This window comes from Balaenoptera ricei, chromosome 6, assembly GCF_028023285.1.
Source record: "Balaenoptera ricei isolate mBalRic1 chromosome 6, mBalRic1.hap2, whole genome shotgun sequence".
Taxonomy (NCBI): domain Eukaryota; kingdom Metazoa; phylum Chordata; class Mammalia; order Artiodactyla; family Balaenopteridae; genus Balaenoptera; species Balaenoptera ricei.
Window position 1 is genome coordinate 14,372,699 of NC_082644.1, and position 26,877 is coordinate 14,399,575.

A 26,877-nucleotide genomic window follows, 5' to 3' on the forward strand; every position below is an offset into this window, starting at 1 on the left:
TCCTCACCTGAAAAAAAATGAGGAAAATGGCCCAATGACCTTTGATAGCCTTGAACTGCTATTTGAATCTGTGAAATGAAATTCCTTCGTGAAAGAGAGATTGTTCTGTAGCTCAACAAATAGGCCAGCTGCTAAAGAAGAGTTATAAGCTTTTAGAGCAGGAAAGAAAACTACCTCTATCATTTCCAGGATGGGAATTTAGTTTCAGCCGTCTCTGGAGCACTGGCTGTTGGCAAAGCCGTGGGCTCAGTCACTGAAGAGTAAAGCACAAACGACCTTATTCCAAATGGGAAATGTCACCTGTAGATGCAGCAACATTTTTCTAACCAGTATCATTTATAAAGTTATTCCAGACCTTGAGGATTTTACAACAAAGTGAAAAATTTTAAAAAAAGAAAAGAAAAGAAAAACCTCTCTTGGCTTGAACATCTTCTTTGACAAATGAGAGAGTGGAACAGAGTAATTTTAAAAGCATCTTCCATTTCTAAATTCTATATTTTTATTCTACATACATCATGGATTCTTGATAATCTCACAGTTGTATTTGGAAATGACACGGATTTAAGGGATACTAAAATGACTTTTCTCCTCAAAAATATAAAATGACTCTTCAGTGCCTAAATTTCAAGTTCCTGAAACCTGGCATTCAGATCCTTCACAACATACAATTTATCAATTCAACATGATATGTTTTCCAGGGTCACTTTCAACATACATTACTCAATATACATGTACAATTTTAGAGGATCAATAATATTTCTTGCCACAATTGTCCATTCCTTAAGTCTTTGTAAAAACTCCTTGAATAAGGATTGAAGTTTTATTTTTCTTTTAGTTCTTGTGAATGTTTTGCATATAGCTGGTGCTAAAATATATGAAAATATAAATGAATAAATGGCATCAAATCTATTTTTTCAAACACAAAATGAAGGAGCAAAAAAAATAAGGAAACCCAATGAAAGTGTCAGGAAAGGAATAGAGAGTGGATCTTCTTTAACTAGAGGTTTAATTCAGATCAGAGAGATATAGGAGTGATTGCAAGCAGGCAGGGTCTTAGCTCTGCAACACACCTGTTGAAAATACTTGGAAGAAAAATATCAGATCTATTGGGTTGAGCATATATAGATTCAAACAAACTACTTCTGCTCAGTTATACCAGGTGAGAAGCACATGGAAGTCATTGATTGTTGAAGATGGTGCATCCTAATTTACAACCTGGTGCTGTGTGATCCTGAACAAACCACTTAACACCCCTGGGCTTAATAAAACTGATAGTAAATGAGGAAATGCAAAGAACATAGCACAGAGCTCGACCCTTCTTAAATGTTCAGAAACATGTTAGTTTTATTCCCCTCCACTAATTTTGTACTTCTTATTCTTCTCTATGAGATTATAAAGAAAAAGTCATGTGCAGCCATTTAGATGATCAAAAAGCATAGACCATTTTATGACCTGTAATCTTACTGGAGTCCATCCATGATAAATTGACTTTGCTTGCAGCCAATTCTGGTCATTTTCATCTCTTTGCCCATTTCTACACTATTGCTTCTTTTAGACTGCAAATCAAACAATGTGTCATAATAGATGTAGCATAAACCTAAAGAATTATTGACTCATTTTTTTAAGAAAAGGAAATTAGGGAAACTTTCCTGTGTGGCAATCACTTTTGGGTGAGTTTCTGGGCACTTTGACAGCTTTACAGTTTCCAAACTCAGAATTGTGTCCTAGGCCTATTTATCTGTCACCTCTCCTCCTTGCAGAGATTTAGCAAAGCGCCATAACTCTCTTAACTAAAGATTTCAGGATTTCCAAATGGGCCATTATAGAAGAATTGGCTTGGCTCTATTGGTTCCTGCATCTTCCTGAAGGTCTAACGTGGTGATTCTGAGGAGAGCACCTTCACAACTCCAAAATCCTATTAAATTAACCCAAATTGCTGAAACAATTCCTCCCAGTGATCTGGTCATGTTTAGCTTATAACTTTAATGTTTTCCTATTGCTGACTACATCTAATTTAAATATTTCTTTTTTAAAAAAATTTTTATTGGAGTCTAGTTGATTTACAGTGTTGTGGTAGTTTCCTGTGTATACAAAGTGAATCAGTTATACCTATACATATATCCACTCTTTTTTAGATTCCTTTCCCTTATAGGCAATTACAGAGTATTGCATAGAGTGCCCTGTGCTATAATACAGTAGGTCCTTTTTAGTTATCTATTTTATATCTCATAGTGTGTATGTGTCAATCCCAGTCTCCCAATTCATCCCTCCCCCCCCTTACCCACTGATAGCCATAAGTTTGTTTTCTACATCTGTGACTCTATTTCTGTTTTGTAGATAAGTTCCTTTGTACCCTTTTTGTGGAGTCTTAATTTAAATATTTCTACCTAGCTTTCAAGCTCTTCTATTGAATGACTTTGTCGACCCATTCAACCCCATCTCCCCTTACTCCCCAGCACCTGCTGCCCACAGTCTTTTAATGTTCTACCTCGTTATCTTTACATAAATGTTACCCACCCCTGAAATGCACTCCAAGCTCTCTAGTCCCAAGTCCTTTGTCTCTATCAAGGTCAAGTTGGTTTTATCTTCTCCATAAAAGCTTTCCTGATTAGTCCAACCTTTGTAATTATGAATTTCGTACCTCTGCCACTAACACCCTCCCCTACCCCCTCAGCGTGCATGCTTCTATATTGGAACTCAGAATGACTTGCTTAGATAAGTTAATCCCTCTAGGCCAAGCCTTCCTTCCTCATGCCCCTATCAGCCATGTCTCTTCGTATCCATATTTTATGCCTGAAAGGGGTGCTGTGAATAGGAGCAGGGCCTAATGAGAAGGATGGAGAGAATTATTAAATTTTTTTCTTTTTGCCTGTTTCCTAAGATCGTAGGAAACTGAGTTTCATGAAATTTTCATGACTTAACTATATAGAAACTGATCTGTTTTAGGGCTCATGTAATTGCATGTGGCACCAAACCAGGAAAAAGGGTGAATATTCTCCCCACCTCTGCATGAAACTAAGCAGAATTTTGTTGTTGTAGCCAACAGGGTCTAGGCAGATCACAGATGCCACATTCAAATGTGGGTAATTGATGAATGTCAATGAAAAGAGTAGCAAGAAGAGTAGCAAGTCACATTGAAGTAAAGAATGACCAAATATCTTCATCCTAACTGCTTCTCCCCCAGTAGCACACAGGGTAGATGGGGAACTCTGAGTGGCTTTTTACTTAGGAGAGGGGTGGGCAGTGGGGCTGAAAATGCACTTAACAATCCGCCTTCTGTGGTAGCAGAGGCCGAGGATGCGATGCCCTTATTACAGAAGATTATTTGTTCTGGTTCTGACTCTGTTTAGGACATCGACAAGCCATTTTCTATGCTGAGAATGGAGATGGGAAATCAGGCGTGACTCATTTATCTATCTTAAAAAACACATTATTTCTTTTTAAATTACAAAAATAATCTCTTTTGCTTTTAACTAGTAAATTATGCAAACGTATAAAGAGAAATTTAATCATCTCCTTGCCTCCTTTACTTTCTCTTCCCTGCAATGGCCAAAGTTTGGAGCCTGAAAGACAGTCTTTCGCAAGGTCTTTGGGGTTCAAACCCATACACGTTCACACGTGAGGTAGTTCACACTGTGTTTCTCTTCTGTCTGAGGTGAGTGCTTGACAACACGGGATTTTTTTCTCGACAAATTAGCCTTTATTCCCAAGCTGATATAAGTGACTTGATAACAAGGATGATTTAAATTATCTTTTGTTTCCTATCAGATACATCCTTACCTCTCAAACCAATGAAAACCCACACAGCACCAGGGTGTACTGCAGACCATATCTTGAGCTTCCTACCCTACTCTGGTTGCCATTAGAAATACAAAAATTTCCTTGGTTATCGTTGGCTTTATAAGAAACTAACTAAAACAAAACTTGTAGTTCTTCTATTTCTGATATCTTGCCCAAATGCAACTGTCTTAAGGAGCAACTTTGTACCTCCTGTAATTAAGAGAAAAATTATATACTGAACAATATGCATAGCTGAAAAATTTGGTATGAAAAAGAGAAGGATTTTAACCACAAGAATGCAAGTATTAGCATCATTAGCTTAGTGGATTTTTAATATTTTTCTTGTGACATAGCTATTCCTCTTTTAAAAACCATCTCTACTTATACATGCCTGCATCCTCTGAATCTGCTAATAAAAATTATTCTCAGTAATAAGAAGAAAACTACACTGTCATCTTCTAAGTACTGTAGTGTAATGCAAGATAGTTTAATCACCACCACATCTAATTAAAATAGTAAATCACTTAAAAAAATCCTTGTGTATTATTGAAGACTTGATTATAACAGGCCTATGTTAGCAGTGCCCCTTAAAGCAAAGAGGTAAGTAAACCCATTACCCAGAAGAAACAAGCCCTCAGTGCTAGACTTCTTAGTCAAAAGCAGGATGCTTTGTCAAGTCAATCAGATTTCTAGTGACACTGTCATCCAATGATGCTGTTTCAGTATTGCAGCAAAGCAGGGCTCTGACTTGATCACTTGAAGACTGGTAATCTCATCTATTTCGTTAATTTAGGGTGGTTTACAGATGTCATGCATCGAATTTCACAATAAGAGAACAATTTACCCTTTGTGTATTTGTTCAATTTTTGAGTCTTCCTTTCATGAGATAGTCTGACATTCTTTTCTGCTCCATCCTCTTTACTGGGTGAACTCACAGATGCTGATGTATATGGAGAATTTACACAACCTTAGTGGTGGTCATGGGCTCCCACCTCTCTGGTTATTCCAGGACACCTCCTAGTCTTGTCATTCCAGCCAATTCTCTCCAAATGGCCAAGCTCTCCAATTCCAGTTGATTTTCAATATGTGGGCTCTTGATGCTTCCTGTATTGCAGTTTAAGGACCCACTCTGCACACGTCTCTTTGGATCAGGCTCAATTATGTCTCTTAATCGCAATTTTACATTGTCCCTCTGGCAGGATGTTGATGGAACCGTCTTGGTGCTTGCTGAATCAACCCCTCCATACACTCCCTTTAGTCTGCCCAGCCTGAATTCTCCACTAGGGGAAACCAACTTGAAATATAAAGGACAATTTATTGTGAAGATCAGAAAAATTGCATCTTTTGGTGTCTCAATCAGAAAATTAAAATATTACATTTTCATCGAAATTGTCTAAGTTATTTACTCATTTACATGAACCAGAAGTCTAATTTCTTAATTAGATTACTGGATCTCAGGATGAACAGAGACCTTATGTCCATTAAAGGTATTTTTTTTCATGAAACATACATATAGTTTAAAATATCAAATAATATTCAAGATTTATAATGAAAGACAGGAGCTTCTGCCCCATACTTTCCCATTCACTCTACACTAAACAACCCGTACTGTAAGTTATTTCCACTACCAGATACCTCCATATTTCTAAATAAGTCACTTATGTTTCCATTGGTACATTTGTCAATTTTAGGAATTTTCTACCATCTTCCATCTAAGAACGATAAAGACTCACCACTCTTTTACCTCCTTCTTCTTACCACTTGTTTCCTAATCTTTCCAAAATAGGTATAGCACAGTTGTTTTAAATATCGCTCATAGTTGAACAGCACAGTATATGTGATTACATTTCTTTCCTTGTACATTTTCTTCCTTGGATTTCAAATAGCCCCATTAAAATTTTTTTGTATTAAACTCTCCAGGACAGGGTTTTTTTTTTTTACCTTGGATCTATTGATAGTTTGGTCTGATAATTCTTGAATGGGATGGTAAAGGGCAGGAGGCTGTCTTGTGCATTGTAGGATGTTTAGATGCATCACTGGTCTCATTCTACTAGATGCCAGTAACACCTCCATCTAGTTGGAACAACCAAAAATGTCTCCAGACATTGTCATATGCCTCCGGAAGAACAAAATCACCCTCACTGAGAACCACTGCTCCAGAAGAACTGGAAACCACATCTCAGGATGGTAAAGACACTGTGTTCTCAGCCAGGTCCACTATTGTGTTTTTGTTTATCTCCTCTTGGGGACATCTCTTCTGGAGCTTTCTATCCTTTCTGCAATCTGACCAGCGACTTTCTGGGACTCCCTAGGACAGCAGTCATCCTGGGACCTCCCTCCACCCACATCTGGGAAATTTCCTTTGCTTTTCTACTATGTTGAATCATCTGTTCCTCAAATCTCTTTGTCTTCTTTATTCTTTTATTCTCTTACATTTTGGAGCACCTCCTCTACCAACTTCCAGTAGGTGAATAATAGCAAAAATTTTGAAAGCTTGCATGGTGAAAATGTTTATTCTACCTTCATACTTGATTATGAAGTTTAGCTGAGTTTAGACTTCTGGTTTGAAAAACATTTTTCCTCAGTATTTGAAGGCATTGATCTATTTTCTCCTAACCTCCTATACAGTATTGAGAAATATAATATCCCTGATTTTGATTCTCCTCTTTATAACCTATAACTTGCCTCTGAGGGTTTGAGTTCTTCTCTTTAAAACTGGTGGTTTGACATTTCACTACACTATAACTTTTTTTAAAATTAATTAATTAATTTATTTTTGGCTGCATCGGGTCTTCGTTGCTGCACGTGGGCTTCTCATTGCTGTGGCTTCTCTTGTTGCGGAGCATGGACTCTAAGCACGCGGGCTTCAATCATCATGGCTCGTGGGCTCTAGAGCGCAGGCTCAGTAGTTGTGGTGCACGGGCTTCGTTGGTCTGTGGCATGTGGGATCTTCCCAGATCAGGGCTCGAACCCGCGTCCCCTGCATTGGCAGGCGGATTCTTAACCACTGCGTCAACAGGGAAGTCCTTTTTAACATCTTTATTGGAGTATAATTGCTTTACAATGTTGTGTTAATTTCTGCTGTATAACAAAGTGAATCAGCTATATTACACTGTAACTTTTAAGGTGGGTACTTTCTATCTGGAAACTCACATGCCTTTTTGAAGGCTTCTCCACTCTGCCAAATAGTACACACCTCCTCTTCCTTCCCCTGGGCAACCCCATCTACTGCCTTCCTCCTTTGTGCCTTTCATCACACTATTTTATGACCATCCATTTAGAGGCCTGTTTTGCTTTCCCATGAGGGTTGGGTTTCTTAGGGCAGAGCTTTATCCACCTGTATATCTTCATGTCCCTAGAACAATACCTCCAACACAGCAAGTGTGCAATGAATCCTTATTGAATAATGAAGTAAATGGATAATGAAACAAGAAGAACCTAAATGCTATCAATCCATATTTGTGATTCATTTTGTTATTTTTATGCCATTTTTTTCCCCTCTGAAATTTACAAGGATTATTGGTCTCTGTTTCTAGTTTTTGCTTGTTTGCTTTTAGAAGTGTCACTGAGTGGGGGAGTTCCTAGTGAAGAAGGTCATATTTTGGCTGTTCTGTGATCCTGAAATGATGTTCATTGTATCACTCGTCTTTCCTTTTTTTTAAATTAATTTGTATTGGAGTATAGTTGCTTTACAATATTTTGTTAGTTTCTGCTGTACAACAAAGTGAGTCAGTTATACATGTACATATATCCACTCTTTTTTAGATTTCTCACTCTTCTTTCTATATCCACTCTTTTTTAGATTTTTCTCTCTTCTTTCTGAGCATTCTCTCAGTTGAAGATCCAAGTGAACCCAGGCAGGAGTATGACATTACATTGGCCTTGTGTCTGATAATTCTGAAGGTGGGATGTTGAGTGGCAGAGGGTTCAGCTGGTGAGATTTTCAGCATAGAAACCTGTTAAACCACCAAAGCATCATTAATGAGATGGGGTGAATTGATTTCTATTCTGAATTGCTTGGCAGTGCCTCAGTACTGAGACATCAAATGTGCTCAGTGTGCTACGTGGAAGACCATTTCTTTTTTTTTTTTTTTGAATTTTTGAATTTTATTTTATTGATTTTTTTATACAGCAGGTTCTTATTAGTTATCCATTTTATACATATTAGTGGATACATGTCAATCCCAATCTCCCAATTCACCCCACCACCACCACCCCTGCCACTTTCCCCCCTTTGTATCCATACATTTGTTCTCTACATCTGTGTCTCTATTTCTGCCCTGCAAACCTGTTCATCTGTACCATTTTTTTAGGTTCCACATATATGCGTTAATATACAATATTTGTTTTACCCTTTCTGACTTACTTCACTCTGTATGACAGTCCCTAGATCCATCCACGTCTCTACAAATGACCCAATTTCGTTCCTTTTTTTGACTGAGTAATATTCCATTGTATATATGTACCACATCTTCTTTATGCATTCATCTGTCAATGGGCACTTAGGTTGCTTCCATGTCCTGGCTACTGTAAATAGTGCTGCAATGAACATTGGGGTACATGACTCTTTTTGAGTTATGGTTTTCTCAGGGTATATGCCCAATAGTGGGATTGCTGGGCCATATGGTAGTTCTATTTTTAGCTTTTTAAGGAACCTCCATACTGTTCTCCATAGTGGCTGCATCAATTTACATTCCCACCAACAGTGCAAGAGGGTACCCTTTTCTGCACACCCTCTCCAGCATTTGTTGCTTGTAGATTTTCTGATGATGCCCATTCAAACTGGTGTGAGGTGATATCTCATTGTAGTTTTGATTTGCATTTCTCTAATAATGAGTGATGTTGAGCAGCTTTTCATGTGCTTCTTGGCCATCTGTATGTCTTCTTTGGAGAAATGTCTATTTAGGTCTTCTGCCCATTTTTGGATTGGGTTGTTTGTTTTTTTAAAATTGAGCTGCATGAGCTGTTTATATATTTTGTATATTAATCCTTTGTCCGTTGATTCATTTGCAAATATTTTCTCCCAGTCTGAGGGTTGTCTTTTCATCTTGTTTGTAGTTTCCTTTGCTGTGCAAAAGCTTTTAAGTTTCATTAGGTTCCATCTGTTTATTTTTGTTTTTGTTTCCATTACTCTAGGAGGTGGATTGAAAAAAATCTTGCTGTGATTTATGTCAAAGAGTGCTCTTCCTATGTTTTCCTCTGAGTTTTATAGTGTCCCGTCTTACATTTAGGTCTCTAATCCATTTTGAATTTATTTTGTGTATGGTGTTAAGGAGTGTCCTAATTTCATTCTTTTACATGTAGCTTTCCAGTTTTCCCAGCACCACTTATTGAAGAGACTGTCTTTTCTCCACTGTATATCTTTGCCTCCTTTGTCATAGATTAGTTGACCATAGGTACGTGGGTTTATCTATGGGCTTTCTGTCCTGTTCCATTGATCTATATTTCTGTTTTTGTGCCAGTACCATTTGTCTTGATTACTGTAGCTTTATAGTATAGTCTGAAGTCAGGGAGTCTGATTCCTCCAGCTCTGTTTTTTTCCCTCAAGACAGCTTTGACTATTCAGGATCTTTTGTGTCTCCATACAAATTTTAAGATTTTTTGTTCTAGTTCTCTAAAAAATGCCATTGGTAATTTGATAGGGATTGCATTGAATCTGTAGATTGCTTTGGGTAGTATAGTCATTTTCACAATGTTGAGTCTTCCAATCCAAGAACATGGTATATCTCTCCATCTGTTTGTATCATCTTTAATTTCTTTCACCAGTGTCATAGTTTTCTGCATACAGGTCTTTTGTCTCCCTAGGTATGTTTATTCCTAGGTATTTTATTCTTTTTGTTGCAGTGGTAAATGGGACAGTTTCCTTAACTTCTCTTTCAGATTTTTCATAACTAGTGTATAGGAAAGCAAGAGATTTCTGTGCATTAATTTTGTATCCTGCAACATTACCAAATTCATTGATTAGTTCTAGTAGTTTTCTGGTGGCATCTTTAGGATTCTCTATGTATAGTGCCATGTCATCTGCAAACAGTGACAGTTTTACTTCTTCTTTTCCAATTTGTATTCCTTTTATTTCTTTTTCTTCTCTGATTGCCATGGCTAGGACTTCCAAAACTATGTTGAATAATAGTGTGAGAGGGGACATCCTTGTCTTGTTCCTGATCTTAGAGGAAATGCGTTCAGTTTTTCACCATTGAGAATGATGTTTGCTGTGGGTTTGTTGTATATGGCCTTTATTATGTTGAGGTAGGTTCCATCTATGCCCAGTTTCTGGAGAGTTTTTATCATAAATCAGTGTTGAACTTTGTCAAAAGCTTTTTCTGCACCTATTGAGATGATCATATGGTTTTTATTCTTCAATTTGTTAATATGGTGTATCACATTGATTGATTTGCATATATTGAAGAATCCTTGCATCCCTGGGATAAATCCCACTTGATCATGGAGTATGATCCTTTTAATGTGTTGTTGCATTCTCTTTGTTAGTATTTTGTTGAGGATTTTTGCATCTATATTCATCAGTGATATTGGTCTGTAATTTTCTTTTTTTATAGTATCTTTGCCTAGTTTTGGTATCAGGGTGATGGTGGCCGCATAGAATGAGTTTGGGAGTGTTCCTTCCTCTGCAATTTTTTGGAAGAGTTTGAGAAGGATGGGAGTTAGCTCTTCTCTAAATGTTTGATAGAATTCACCTGTGAAGCCATCTGGTCCTGGACTTTTGTTTGTTGGAAGATTTTAAATCACAGTTTCAATTTCATTACTTGTGATTGGTCTGTTCATATTTTCTATTTCTTCCTGGTTCAGTCTTAGAAGGCTATAGCTTTCTAAGAATTTGTCCATTTCTTCCAGGTTGCCCATTTTATTAGCATAGAGTTGCTTGTAGTAGTCTTTTAGGATGCTTTGTATTTCTGCAGTGTCTGTTGTAACTTCTTTTTCATTTCTAATTTTGTTGATTTGAGTCCTCTGCTTCTTGTTCTTGATGAGTCTGGCTAATGGTTTATCAATTTTATCTTCTCAAAGAACAAGCTTTTAGTTTTATTGATCTTTGCTTTTGTTTTCTTTATTTCTATTTCATTTATTTCTGCTCTGATCAGTATGATTTCTTTCCTTCTGCTAACTCTGGGTTTTATTTGTTCTTCTTTCTCTAGTTCCTTTAGGTGTAAGGTTAGATTGTTTGTTTGAGATTTTTCTTGTTTCTTGAGGTAGGCTTGTATTGCTATAAACTTCCCTCTTAGAACTGCTTTTGCTGTATCCCATAGATTTTGGATTGTTGTGTTTCATTGTCATTTGTCTCTAGGTATTTTTGATTTCCTCTTTGATTTCTTCAGTGATCTCTTGGTTATTTAGTAACGTATTGTTTAGCCTCCATGTGTTTGTGTTTTTTACGTTTTTTCCCCTGTAATTCATTTCTAATCTCATAGCGTTGTGGTCAGAAAAGGTGCTTGATATGATTTCAATTTTCTTAAATTTACTGAGGCTTGATTTGTGACCCAAGATGTGACCTATCTTGGAGAATGTTTCATGCACACTTGAGAAGAAAGTATAATCTGCTGTTTTTGGATGGAATGTCCTATAAATATCAATTAAATCTATCTGGTCTATTGTGTCATTTAAAGCTTGTGTTTCCTTATTAATTTTCTGTTGGATGATCTGTCCATTGGTGTAAGTGAGGTGTTAATGTCCCCCACTATTATTGTGTTACTGTCGATTTCCTCCTTTATAGCTGTTAGCAGTTGCCTTATGTATTGAGGTGCTCCTATGTTGGGTGCATATATATTTATAATTGCTCTATCTTCTTCTTGGATTGATCCCTTGATCATTATGTAGTGTCTGTCCTTCCTTGTCTCTTGTAACATTCTTTATTTTAAAGTCTGTTTTATCTGATATGAGTATTGCTACTTTGGCTTTCTTTTGATTTCCATTTGCATGGAATATCTTTTTCCATCCCCTCACTTTCAGTCTATATGTGTCCCTAGGTCTGAAGTGGGTCTCTTGTAGACAGCATATATATGGTTCTTGTTTTTGTATCCATTCATCTAGACTGTGTCTTTTGTTGGAGCATTTAATCCTTTCACCTTTAAGGTAATTATCGATATGTATGTTCCATTTTCTTAATTGTTTTGGGTTTGTTTTTGTAGGTCCTTTTCTTCTCTTGTGTTTCCCACTTAGAGAAGTTCCTTTAGCATTTGTTGTAGAGCTGGTTTGGTGGTGCTGAATTCTCTTAGCTTTTGCTTGTCTGTAAAGCTTTTGATTTCTCCATCGAATCTGAATGAGATCCTTGCCAGGTAGAGTAATGTTGGTTGTAGGTTCTTCCCTTTCATCACTTTAAGTATATCATGCCACTCCCTTCTGGCTTGTAGAGTTTCTGCTGAGAAATCAGCTGTTAACCTTATGGGAGTTCCCTTGTATGTTATTTGTCATTTTTCCCTTGCTGCTTTCAATAATTTTTCTTTGTCTTTAATTTTTGCCTATTTGATTACTATGTGTCTTGGTGTGTTTCTCCTTGGGTTTATCCTGTATTGGACTCTCTGTGCTTCCTGGACTTGTGTGGCTATTTCCTTTGCCATGTTAGGGAATTTTTCGACTATAATCTCTTCAGATATTTTCTTGGGTCCTTTCTCTTTCTCTTCTTCTTCTGGGACCCCTATAATGCAAATTTTGTCGCATTTAATGTTGTCCCAGAAGTCTTTTAGGCTGTCTTCATTTCTTTTTGTTCTTTTTTCTTTATTCTGTTCCACAGCATTGAACTTTGCCATTCTGTCTTCCTGGTCACTTATCCATTCTTCTGCCTCAGTTATTCTGCTATTGATTCCTTCTAGTGTATTTTTCATTTGTTACTGTATTGTTCCTCTCTGTTTGTTTGTTCTTTAATTCTTCTAGGTCTTTGTTAAACATTTCTTGCATCTTCTCGATCTTTGCCTCCATTCCTTTTCTGAGGTCCTGGATCATCTTCACTATCATTATTCTGAATTCTTTTTCTGGAAGGTTGCCTATCTCTACTTCATTTAGTTGTTTTTCTGGGGTTTTATCTTGTTCCTTCATCTGGTACATAGCCCTCTGCCCTTTCATCTTGTCTATCTTTATGTGAATGTGGTTTTTGTTCCACAGGCTGCAGGATTATAGTTCTTCTTGCTTTTGCTGTCTGCCCTCTGGTGGATGAGGCTATCTAAGAGGCTTGTGCAAGTTTCCTAACGGGAGGGACTGGTGGTGGGTAGAGCTCAGTAAAACTGTAATCCACTTGTCTGCTGATGGGTGGGGCTGGGTTCCCTCCCTGTTGGTTGTTTGGCCTGAGGTGACCCAACACTGGAGCCTCCGCAGGATCTTTGGTGGGGCTAATGGCAGACTCTGGGAGGGCTCACACCAAGGAGTACTTCCCAGAACTTCTGCTGCCAGTGTCCTTGTCCCCATGGTGAGACACAGCCACCCCCTGCCTCTGCAGGAGACCCTCCAACTCTAGCAGGTAGGTTTAGGTCAGTGTCCTATGGGGTCACTGCTCCTTCCCCTGGACCCGATGCACACACTACTTTGTGTGTGCCCTCCAAGAGTGGAGTCTCTGTTTCCCTCAGTCCTGTCAAAGTCCTGCAATCAAATCCCACTAGCCTTCAAAGTCTAATTCTCTAGGAATTCCTCCTCCAGTTGCTGGACCCCCAGGTTGGGAAGCCTGACGTGGGGCTCAGAACCTTCACTCCAGTGGGTGGACTTCTACAGTATAAGTGTTCTCCAGTTTGTGAGTCACCCACCCTGTGGTTATGGGCTTTGATTTTATTGTGATTGCGCCCCTCCTACTGTCTCATTGTGGCTTCTCCTTTGTCTTTGGATGTGGGGTATCTTTTCTGGTGAGTTCCAGTGTCTTCCTGTCGATGATTGTTCAGCAGTTAGCTGTGATTCCAGTGCTCTCGCAAGAGGAAGTGAGAGCACGTCCTTCTTCTCCGTCATCTTGAACCAATCTCGGAAGATCATTTCTTTTCCTTTCCTCGGCAGCCTAAAGACTGCAGTAGATAATGATATCTTAATCTAAGTCCCTCTTCAGAGAGAGCATCACACACATTTCCGAGATCAAACTAATCTCCAGCTACTTTGCTGGGTGGACCTGAAGAAGCATGTTCCAGAGTCAGGACCTCAGATTTCTCCTTTTTTAAAAAAAATGTCACCTTTCCCAGGTCATCATCATAAACTTTTATATCAAGAGGCTGATCCTGATAAAGTGAGGGAATGGAGAAGTTTAAATATGGGATGAGAATGATTTTTAAATGCTGGAGGATTTGCCTAAAATCATTCATGTTTTTCTATCCAGTGAGTCCTTTTATTGAGTCCTGTTGGAATGACAACAGACATTTGAATATTTTCTTCCCTCTAATCATTACTTCGAAGAACCTGGAGAAGATGTGAAAAATGAAATTGATATCTGTTGCTTTATGGCCAAAACCCAGGCCCACCCACTTCACTTCATCGGGCAACCCCTTTCTAGATCAAAGTCGCGTTCCCCAGGAATAAACTCTTAGGTCATTCACCGGCGACCTGTTATGTTGTTGTCACATTGGTGCCTGACTGTTACCCACTCCAGCCTCAAAACTGGAATGGGTAACAGTTCAGATCATGGTTTTAGTCTGAGGCCCATTTACAGCTGTATGTCTGGGGACCACTTATCGTTAGTTTCCTTGTCTATAAAATAATGGTTGTCACAGAACTTTGCAGTGGACAACCCAGGAGAAGTGTGTAAAGGTCTAGCAGGTGCCTGGAGTCTGAAAGGGTGCAGTACAGATACCCTCTCTTTCCTTACCTGTGAAAGGTGACCATCTGGGGCATTTTTTTTTTTTTATTAAAGCAAGGAAGAAGGCTTCATCAGAGGGTTCTGCCTCTTTATTGATGCCTGCACCCCCCTGGCCCATCAGCTGCTAAGTGTCAATAATTCTGCTGGTTTTCCTTCCCTGAACACAGATGGTGGAGGCAGCATCAGACAGTTTCCCAGGCATGCTAAACTGAACTAAAACATCACCCAGGGAGAGTCCCGTTCTGTTGAGAAAGCATCGTCCGGAACCTGAAGTAGTCGTAAAACACAGAAAAGATTCCAGGATCACAAGCACCCCCTAGGGAGTGGCCAGGAGAACGGTAAAAGGTATTAAAGCCTCAGCTGTATCCCCAAACACAGCTGTCTGTGGACAACAGCTTCTCAACTAGGGTGAATCGGCTAAATCGGGTGGTCACTGCTGCCTGGCTTCCCTTTTCTTTCCTTGCTGTGTTAACCCATGAATCACTGTCCCTGTGGCTGCAAAGGTTGGGAAGTTTGGTGGATGGAAAATGAGAACGGGTGTGAGATATATTAATTTCCTTTCCAGGAGTCTGAATTTGGAGGAGGCCTCTGCTTTTTCCCTGTCAGAATTATATTTACAGCAGCAGCGTGGGAGTGATTGAAAGCATACTCTTTGGAGTTAGACTTCCTGGGTTGATGCCCTGACTATGTAATTTAATCAGCCATCTCTCTTTCGGTGGATTATTTGACTTTTGACCTTGATTTTCTCAAACTGTAAAATGAGAATAATAATATTAGTTCGCTCAGAACTGTTTTAATTTTAAAATGAAATTATACATATGAAGTGCTTAGAATAATGCTTAACAAATAGCGTGCACTCAGTAAATGCTGTATTTGCTCTCCTTGAAGCAAATTGCTGGTATCCATGGCAAGAACACTGGCTTTTACATTCCGTTATCTAAGATTCTCTAAGACAGCTCTGGCATAATTTCTTCTGAGCTAGCACTCGGGTGACGCTGAAGACATCTTTTTCTATGTCTTTCATTCCTGGAGACCCCTGAGGTTTAAAGTTATATGTATCTTCTTTCCTTAGCAATCAATATCCATTACGTATGGCTCACGGTTACCGCTTTTCCTGGAGAAAGATGTTAATGGATTCTGTCAAGGCCACGAGGCAGCCACTTCCTTACAGAATGGCTTTTGGGTTTCTTAAAAGCCTGACCTTCAGTTAGAAAGTGATCAGGAAGCTTCCAATAAGCTCAGGAGTCTAATCAATATTTCTGTCTTTGGTGATGATCAGTTGTCATCAAGGGTCCACCAAAAAGTCATGGAAGTCACACAGGCTGTGGCTTTTCCTGACATTTTCTATCCATTAGGTGTCCCTGGAAAAGGGGGAGCTCTTCAAGTTTCCACGGCAGAAGTGGCTAATCTGCTGGCCTTCTAAAAAATAAGTATACAGATAATACAAAATTTAAAAACAAAAGCAAAATCTCACAGGAGTCTTCAGGAGACTGGGTTATTTGGGACTATTGACAGGTCAGCTTCAAGAAGACTGGATTGCAGAACTGAAAGTAAATAGTATTTGTCTTTGCAATTTAAAATCTCCAATCATAGCTTTCAGGCTGCCAGCCCAGCTCCCCTTTCGTTCAGTGATATGATCCCTATTTTTCTAACTCAACCCACGACCCTGGCAGACAGGAAGTTGTGTCTGGCTAAATTCACAGAGTTACCTCCTTAATAATCAAGAACAAGACTTTAACACATTTCTTAGTAAATTTATTTAAAGTCATGATTTTGACAGCCTGGTGTTGTCTGACAAAGGGATGAAATCGTCCAGCAAGCTGCCCGCTCACAGGAGATGTAGTTTCCTATGTCGCCACCTAGTGACCATTGTAGGAACTTCATTGATGGATTGTCGGGTACAGACAGACCTGCCACATATGTGCACGTTTATAAGGAGGTTATTAGCTTTCTTTAGAATATATTTCCCAGTTTTAGCACATGTGTGTGCTAAAATGTATGGTTATTTTAAATTCCACAATCTCTTGTCAGTACAGATGCTTTGAGAAAAAGGCAAATTGGGTATATGGAGCTGGTTGGTATTTGAGAATACAGTCATCCCTCTGTAATCATGAGTTCTGCATGCAGGGATTCAACCAACTGAGGATGAAAAAATAGTTTTTAAAAAATTCAGAACGTTCCAAAAAGCAAAACTTGAACGTGCCACATCCCGGCCACTATTTACATAGCATTTACATTTTATTTACAACTATTTACAAAGCTACTATTTTCATTGTATTAGGTATTATAAGTAATCTAGAAATGACTTAAAGTATACTGGGAGGATATGCTTAGGTTATATGCAAATACTTTGCCGTTTTATGTTAGCGACTTGAGCTTGGGAGGAGTTTTGTTTGGGGGGTCCTGGAGCCAATCTTCCACAGATACCGAGGCAGGACTGTAATGGATGCTATTGGGAATGCTGGTTTTGTTTTGTTTTCGTTTGTGTCACCATCACTGCATTCCTGGCAGAACTGATGTAAAAATATACTTGAGATTCCTTGGCACTGTAGCATTTAGGCAATATATTATAACAAATACGGATTCTGATTTATTTTTTTGGAGAATTTTTTAAAGTGATTTGTGGGAAGTTAAACTGCAGAATCTGTCCCCCACCTGCCCTCCACCCCCTGAAATGTACAGCCACTAATGTCTCTGCTCAGTTTGACTTCTTTTTATATTTTACTGATTTCTATGGGTTTCCCTGGTTCTGTATCACTCACTGGTCAGAGGTTTGGGCAGTGGTTTTGCTCAAATTCTGGGAGCCAATATACCTTTGGCCCTCTGCCCTTGATCTGTGCCTGGGCTGGGGAGCATAGTCAAAGTTCAGCTGGGTTTCACTCATGCCTTGGATTTTCCTCTGTGGCGCTCTCTCAGGTACTCACCCCCCAGGTGGGGGTGGGATGGTGTGGGGGGCTTGTCAAACCTGCCATGCTTCTCTCATGCCCATACCCCCCTCTTCCCATTTCAGGTCGGCCCACTCTCGCCCTCCCTATGACTAAACCTCAGCCTAACTAAGATGCGTCTTTGTCCTATTTGTTTTCTGTCGGCACTTTTGCTCATCAATCGTTTGAGTTCCTGCTCCCCAACCCAAACCAGCCCACTGAATGTCCTTAAAAAATGTAAATACAAAGTTAGATAAAAGGTCTTGGAAGGAGCAGTGCATGTGATGGGCCCTGAAGCCCCAGCTTCATGAGCTTGCCGATAAATCTGCCTCTGTCCAGGGCAGAGGGCACATGACCCAGCTGTAAGCATAGCCCAGCATCCCACGACACAACATCCCAGACCCGTAGCAAGCTCTGTCTAAGTTTAGGCAAGTACTAGCATCAAGAAGGGTTATTTATTCGTGGCAGGGCAGCAAGGCACTCACGGGGCTGAGGTGGGAGGCAGAGGTGCTCGGACAGTAGGTCTAGCAGGTGCGTCCATTCCCACCAGGAGTTCTGTCAGTGCTTGTGGGTTCAAGGGAAAGGATTCAAACCCTGGGAGGTGACAAGAGCTAGAAATATCAAGGCTATGAAATCATAACTGGCTCCATAACCAGGGACAGAACTGGGCCTACAAGGGGTCCACTAGTAGGGGATAGCTGTGAAAATGCTTCCTAATCTGTAGACTATATTGGAAGAAGAAGATCCCTAAGAAATAAAGCAGAGAGAGGCAGCATTTGAAAGGACTGTAGGTAAAGTCTCTAAGGTCCAGGTTGAGTAGTATGGGCAAGCATGATGAATACCACCTGAAATTAAAAAGAGGCTCAATTGTCAGAAGGCCCCTGGGGTTATTTGAAAAATAAGGAAGCAGATTAGAAGACTAGAGTGATTATCTAGGCAGGAAGCAATGAAGCAGGAGAACTTAGGGAATTCCAGACATATTTATAATTGGAGAGAAGAAATTTGAAAAAAAGAAAAATCACTAGAAATTGGTAGTGGAGCCCAAGACAAAGGACATGAGTGGCGTCCTCGGAAAGGACACCATGAGGGGAGTTTTCTGAAAGAGATATGGGAACAATAAAAAAAACCCAGCAAATCAAGAAAATGATTCTTTTAAAGGGGGAATATCACCAAAATGTATATTGTTCATCAACACGTATTGTTCAGGCAAATATGGATATGTGGACATCCCTTCATTTTGTCTTTTTTAAAAAAATTGTTTATAGTTGATTTACAGTGTTGTGTTACTTTCAGGTGTACAGCAAAGTGAATCAGTTATACATATACATATATCCACTCTTCTTTAGATTCTTTTCCCATATAGGTCATTACAGAGTATTGAGTAGAGTTCCCTGTGCTATACAATAGGTCCTTATTAGTTATCTATTTTATATATATAGTAGTGTGTATATCTCAATCCCAGTCTCCCAATTTAACCCTCCCCCTGCCCCCGCTTCCCCCCGCTTCCCCTCCCAACCATAAATTTGTTTTCTACATCTGTGACTATTTGTTTTGTAAATAAGTTCATTTGTACCATTTTTTTTTTTTAGATTCCACACATAAGCAATATCATATGATATTTGTCTTGGACATGAGGACTATTGTTTGCTTTAATGAGGCTAGTGTATATGATATGGAATTTCTCTTCTCTCAAAAATTTACATAAAATATTTCAATTAGTATATTTTGCATTAAGCATGCCTTTATCGGTATTGTTTCTTTCTTTTTTTTTTTTTTTTTACAGATAAAGATTTATTTTAATCAGGTAAGTATTCATTATCTCTTTTAAGTGTCCAACTTATCCTGTGGAGGACACACAGGAGACAGGCACTTTTGTGGAGGCCGGAGCACAGAGGCAGACTCTGTATCTCCTACCAAGACCAGACTCATGTCACTCTGGAAAATGGGACAAATTAAATCTATAACACCTATCAATATATACTGTGAAACCTTATTTCATTACCACAGGCTGGTAAATGCCCTTGGTGCATGAATGCATTGCCCATCCAAGGTGCCAGTTTTGTTTCTTAAAGGAATAGCTTTGATTAGAAAAACAGATGCTTTTTGAAAGCACATTAGGTACAGAGTGCTGAGTCACTGCTGTCCTTTGCTGATTTCACTCACTCTTCCCATCTACCAGTCAGCAGAGCAACAGAAATTCACCAAGAACCACCAGCTTTCTTCTTTGATTCGCAGCCTTTATTTCATTGAATCAGAAAATTTGCAGTTAGCCCTTGAAAACTTTATTTCAGTAAGTGAAAGAATAATTGCAGATAGCTTTAGCAGTTAACAAAAAAGAAAATAGAGAACACATGAGAACACTCTGAGGAGCCCCCGTATAAGAAGGAGCTGAAATCATTCCCAGGACAATCCCACGCATCACCATCAACTGACGGAAGGGAAGGAAACAGTGCAGAAAATGCACAGGAAGTGCTCAAACCCCGTATATTGTAAGGATCTCAAAAAACCATCGTGGAAATTGTCTTTCTTCTCTGCTGGAGTCAATTTTCTGAAATTTTTGTAATGCTCTGACTTTTCTGTCAAGTTCTTAAGGAATTCTAAAAAATAAGGAATTTTGAATTAACTTCTAGGCATTTAGAATTACCAGGAGCATTTCATGTCCTCTTTGGCTGCCACCACAAGTTTAAGAAGGATTTTTGTAGTTAAAGTGACTATTCTTTTCCCTCTTTCACTGTTAGGACTGAGTGGGACAACTGTCTACCTTTTAATTAACTAGTGGAATCTGATGTTTCCTGCACCGATTTCCTTGGCATCTCTGCAGGAGAGAAGTTTATTTAAACCATAATTAATGGTAATTATGTCAGGTTCAAATTAAGATAAGTACTTTTATGTTCCCAAAGAAATAACCTGTTATAAGAGATGTTTTACTTCTTAGACTCAGCATTGTAATTTACTATCCTCTAAGTTTTGACTTTTTTTTTTTTTAAGTAATTAGATTAATATTTTGTAAGAAAATACTAGAGCAAGAAGACTATTTTTGTATTAAACTAAGGAGCGTTTGAAAAATGGTAGATTTTTTTGGTAGCATATGTCTATGCCATTCTACAGGTAAATATTACAGAAGATGTTGTTTCTCTTCACCGTTTTCTGTCTGGATAAAAAACATTTGAAAAACTACCAGAAATATGTGTAGCAAACATCTAGGGAAGGTTAAGAAGATCTCGCATCCAGAATCCTCAGCCTAGCCTTGCACAGCCATTCTGGATATCCAATTTCAAGCTCTAAATAAAAAGAGATGGTTAAAAGTAAATTGTTTTCTGCAAATCTATAAGCATGTTATATTTCATTTATAGCTACTAATTACAGTAACCTTTCTGGATTCTGTTGTACTTCATTTATTCACATTTTCCCAGATTGCCTTAGCCATGGCTAATTAAATAGTTATTATAAAATCGACAAGCCTATCACAAAAGAAAGAAAATCATTTTATTTTTCAATACAAGAAGCCAATTTGCTTGCACTAAGGAGCATGTCTTTCTACTCCCCAGTATGAGACAGGTTCATCCTTGAGGAGTGGAAGGGCCATTAGAAAAGTCTTTCCTTCTCCATCCCAACAGGGAAAGTGTATTGGGCAGTATTTCTAGTAAGAATGCTTTCTGGGGGAAAGCTTCACATTAACCCAGTACATTGTAGGGACTCAGCAAAAGTCACTGAACGGATGAATGAAGGAATGAAAACAAAAACTCTGAAATGTAGTCTCCCTTTGGCAAAAATCACAATTTTTTGATAACTTTTCTGACATTAGACATCATAATTCAAAAGTGAAATCATCCCTCGGGCATAGTCAGTTATTGATTTGTAAGTGAAAACTTTGGCAAAGTAATCATGAAAAAAACTGTTCCATTAGAAAGGATACCTTTTATATGATTACCAGTACTGTTGTTTCCTTTAAAATACCTCATGAGAACCCATGGGTATGTATACTCTAGCCAAGAAAAGTTTGAGAAAGAAATTTTGTTTTGTTGTTATTTCCAAAGTGTATTCAGACTCTGACACCGTTGAATTCTAGCTTGCTCCTTGAGTCAGGTTGAAAACTCTTGGACTAAAACATGCACTGCGGAATTATCAGAAATTTAAGCATATCAGGGGAAACAATTTCAACCCTCCTAATCTTTTGATAAGAACAGAGGATCTCTCCAATCAATGAGTAGACAAAGAACACAAAAGGAGGCTAGCATTTGAAAAATTTAAAAAGGAGGGAACCGTCTGTCACTGGAACCTACCACTTTGGCACTTGGATTGGGATCTGCGATTCCTCTTGGCTCTTTATTTGCAGGTTTCTATAATAAACACATTTTGTTGTGTCAGGAACCAAACCAGATTTCACACACAGGCACACATACACATGAGCACATATACACACAGACCACCTCTTTTTGATCCATGAAAAATCTAAGGCTGTAAATCGCTAGGGAATGGAGGAGATGGGGCTGGGGTGAGGCAATGATAGTTCAGGATAAGTGAAGTTTTATCAGAAACCATGTTTCCTTGTTATCCTGGTTGTAACTCTCTCCAACAATATATTTGGTAAGAAGATTGCCAAACATTTTTCAAGTACTAGAGCTTTCATTCAAAAAAAAATCTCAGTTGAAATCCCAGTGAAACCAATTTATCAAAAGGGGCTGCGCTGGTGGAGCAGGGCATGGGGAGGTAAGCTCATTCCGTGCCGCCCTGACTATGCCGCACGTTCGGAGACCCTTTTGTGTGACAGGCAGATCCTGTGGAGCCACAGACTGAACACTACCTTAATCACATCCTTCTAGCCATTAAACAATGGGTAATGAGAACTGCTGAGTTTACAAAGATGTAGTTGAGAATCTCGGTGATTTCGGCACCCAGTTCTGAATAAGAAGTGTTCTGTGTGACCTTGAGGATACAGGTGTAGATAAAGATTCCAGTGGCTCAGGTGCTCTTAGAAACCTGGTAATATCTCTTTTTTGGCTCCGTGTCTCTGGTGCATGTGTGGGCTGATTTAGCTAGTTTGTTTCTTTCTCATCAATATTTATTCAGGGAAGACATCTCCTCAGTTAGTGGAAAGCCCTCTGCTGATCAAGGCCTCTCTGGAAGCTGTCATTGGGTTTGACCCCTGAGAACCAGGGCTGGGACCAGGGCGAAGTGAGCAAGGCATTTGTCCCAGGGGCAACATTTAAGGGGTACAAACAAACTCTGTGATCACAATAAATAATACGTTAATGTGTTGTTTAAAAAAAAAGTCAGAACTAATTCCCAAGAATTCATGATGAGCACGGTCAGTATTTTAAATAATGACGGTATCTGACTGTGTACTTACAAGGGTCACTGTGCTCTTTATCACCCTAATCCCAGCCCTGCTGAGAAGTAGGAAGTCCCTGTTTCTGCCTCAAGTCAGAGAGCCATGTTATATTGTTGGAAAATTTCAAGGAACCAATGAGTGGTTAAGTGGCACCAAGATTATCAATGAAAAGGACACAGACTAGCACAACCAACAGAAAAGAGCCAGGGGACCGACCATACCAGCGTGATGCAGTGCGGGCTCGAGCAACTGGCTGGAAGTCTCTCCAAGGACTCTGCCGTTCTTGGCTGATGAAGAGAGATACTCTTAACCTGCAGTTAGGGCTCAAACAAGTATGACTATTTTCCAAGCCTACAAAATACATTTGCTAGTCGTCTCTTAGAATACAGTCCTAGTAAATGTACAAATATTGAAACACACACAGACAATGTTCTTGCCTAGGTTGTTCTCTTGTGATGGATGCGTCTAACAACTTATCTGTAAATCAAGCATACATGTAAGAGTGGGAGTTTCTTTACATGTTATGATATGAGTAGTTCAAGGTCAGTCTATTAACTTCCAAATCTTAGAGTCTCTAATGGTCTGCATGCCTGAAATTCCACAACCAGGCACATCCCTTTGGACCTTGGAGGTCTTTGAGGATTTCCAGAACTTACTATTGTAATGCAGATGTGCCTGGCCGAAGTTACCCCTTTTTTTCCTTAACATCTTTATTGGAGTATAATTGCTTTACAATGGTGTGTTAGTTTCTGCTTTATAACAAAGTGAATCAGTTATACACATACATATGTTCCCATATCTCTTCCCTCTTGCGTCTCCCTCCCTGCCACCCTCCCTATCCCACCCCTCTAGGTGGACACAAAGCACCGAGCTGATCTCCCTGTGCTATGCAGCTGCTTCCCACTAGCTATCTATTTTACATTTGGTAGTGTATATATGTCCATGCCACTCTCTCACTTTGTCCCAGCTTCCCCTTCCCCCTCCCCATATCCTCAAGTCCATTCTCTAGTAGGTCTGTGTCTTTATTCGCATCTTACCCCTAGGTTCTTCATGACCTTTTTTTTTTCTTAGATTCCATATATATGTGTTACCCTTTTTGAAGTGCTTTCTTTTAACCCCCAGTGGACATTAATACAACCAGGCAGCATGGTTCAGTGGAAACAGGACCTAGGAGAGGCACTGGGTACCAGACAGAAAAGCTAACCAAATATCATTAATGTAACTGGGAAAGGACACCAAACACAGATCTTTTCCAAACCACAATTTTGCTGAGAACTGGCCTTTGATGGGTAACTAATGTATCAAACAGGAGTCAGATAAATCATTATTATTCATATAATTTTATGACAAATAATACAAAAAACCTAAACAAGAGATTCAGGGACCCAAACTGTCCTATACAATCTACATTTATAATATATTATGCTATATGGTTAATTAAATTCATTCATATATTTAACAAATATTTATTAAGCTCTTCTTCTAAGTTCGCACATTTAACTAAAAATCCAAAAAGCCCTTAAGGATTTTGTATTCAATACAAATATGCCCCAGGCTCTATTTGAACCTCTGGTGACTATCTATCATTGATCATATGCTCAGGCTAACTTCACCTGAATCCTTTCTCTGGGAGTGCAACTGTTCTGCACATTAATTTAAAGAAAATGTAATTAGGAAAGTCACTGAGACAGTGCATGAGGCATAGTAGATATTTAACACATATTAAGTGCTAAATATATACCAAACACGGTGCTAAGTGCATTTACATTCAGTTTCTTATTTAAACCTGATATTAGCATCCTGTGTTTTCATATCAGAAAATCTCAGTGTAAGCTTAAAAAATTATTACACAATATTTTCCTGTCATTTGTGTGGACAATGAAGACTTGTTTATTTGGGTCACCACTGGCATAATAAAATGTATGAATGGATAAAAATGATAAACCATCATATTTCCAGAGAAAGGGTAACTATACAGACATAAGTAAGAGAAGTTCAGTAAAAGCCTTTCTACTATAATGTCATATATGTGTTCCTGGGGGTAGGGTGGGAGCTTGTTCTGTAATATCGTACAGTAAAAGGCACAGGGCTTATGGGACATGGAGAGTTGGGGCAAAGCATTCAGAATCTCTGGAGCCGTGGAGCAAGATTACCACTAACCAAAAAAAAAAAAAAAATCCTAATTTAAAAATACTAACACCATTATATTCTCATTGGCATTTGCATCTAACAATGATCAGTTCATACTTCCTTCAAGACTTAGGTCCTAGTGGGCAGTTTCATCGGTATAATCTTATTGCAAATTCTTTCTTCACTGGTTAATTTTTTTAAAAGGAATGCTTTTGTAGCTTCCTAACCAGCACTCACATTTTTTTTTTTCCCCCACTGTGTCAAATGCACTGGAAATCATAGCTGTTGTTAAAGGTGCTGAACAAGCCACTGCTTGCAGGGACTTTTATAGGATTGTCAGCTTTTTTATTAGGTTTTCATATATTGCTATGGGTGTTATTTTAATAAACTTTTCTTTTAATGTAAAAGATACACACAGAAATGTACAAACAGAAAGTATGAGGTGGGTGAATTTTTAAAAATGAGCACCTATGGTTAACCGAACCCCACCCAGATCAAAACATAAAACTTTACCATTCCCTCTGAAAATCTTCTCTGTGGTATGACTACCCTGACTTCTAATACCATAGAGTAGTTTTGTCAGTTTGAATTTATATAAGTTGAATCAAACAGTTTGCTTTTGGGTTTGGTGTGTTTTCTAAGAGTATGTGATAGTAAGATATCACATACAATAGTATGTTGTAAATGTCAGTAGTTTGTTCATTTTTCCTTCTCTGTAGTGTTATTGGACATTCGTATTATTTTCACTTTTTGCAAATAATGCTGTTGGAACATTATTGTTGATGTTTTCCGATATACACATGTACACATTTCTGTTTGGTGTGTTCATAATGACAGGAATTGCTGGATTACAGGGAATGTGTATGATCAGGTTTAGGGTATAGTATGAATTTTACCTATTGGTTGTACCATTTAAAGTTTCATTAGCTTTTATGAAAGTTTTTACTCTCTATATCCCCACTAATAATTGGCATTGTTGCCCTTATTCATTTTTAGTCATTTCTTGGGAAAATACAATAGAGATAAAAAACACACACAAAACAGATTCATGGCTTAATGAACCATTTAAGGTAAATATCCTTGCAATCACTGCACTGATTAAGGAATAAAACTTTGCCATTTCAAGTTTCCTATCATTACTGTCACCCACTTCCTCCCTCCAAATTAGCCACTTTCCCAACTTAAAAATAATGACCTCCTCCTTGCATGTGATTATACTTTTACCCCCGAATATTTATCTCTTAACACTATCATTTAGTCTTGTACATTTTAAATTTTTTACGAGAAAAAGATTTTTCCCAGTATTTTTCTGATACTGATTTCTAATAGAATTTTATTTTGAGAACATATTTTGTATGACCCCAATTCTTCTAAATTTATTAAGACTTGTTTTATATCCCAGAATATGGTTTATGCTTGTACATTTTTCCAGTCATGCACACATTAGTATTTTATTTAACCAATATATTCTGCTCTGAAATAGTGTCTTGGTGTGTTTGTGTCCTGCCATCCTCTCCTTCCCCACCTGTCAACTGAAGGTTATTGGTGTGGAATCATGTTAGACTATTCTGCATTTCCCACCTCACTTAGCTTAGGGATAGTTCCACTTCAAACATACATACAACTACTTTTTAAATTGATTAACTAGTGCAAATGGTATTTTCTTACATGTAGGGGGTGAATATCAGGTAAAATGGGCTCAGTCCTTGTCTGCTGCTCATCACCGAAGTATCCTTTATTCTCCACTCCTAGGGTTTCTCTCGGTGGGCTGCCAAGAAGGGAATTGAATGTTGATACCAGCTAAAGTATGAGGTAAGCCTGTGGTTAATATTAAATCATCTAGGAGATTTTTTAAAGACTGATACTCATGTTACACTCTATAACAATTAAATCTGATGGAGGAATCAAATTTAGTATTTTTTTAAAATCCCTTTTTTAAA

The 26,877-nt window shown here is 38.5% G+C and overlaps 1 protein-coding gene across 1 annotated transcript in view; it reads right to left on the reverse strand.

The window, feature by feature from the left end:
- Nucleotides 1-4,780: 4,780 nt before the first annotated feature.
- ADAM7 (ADAM metallopeptidase domain 7) overlaps nt 4,781-26,877 on the reverse strand; it is a 60,611-nt gene continuing 38,514 nt past the window's right edge. The window contains exons 20-23 of the mRNA XM_059926283.1: nt 26,606-26,705; nt 21,759-21,815; nt 5,722-5,853; nt 4,781-5,074 (exon numbers count right to left, since the gene is read on the reverse strand). Of these exons, the coding sequence (XP_059782266.1) occupies nt 4,781-5,074; nt 5,722-5,853; nt 21,759-21,815; nt 26,606-26,705 (583 nt within the window). The remainder of the gene's footprint in view (nt 5,075-5,721; nt 5,854-21,758; nt 21,816-26,605; nt 26,706-26,877) is intronic.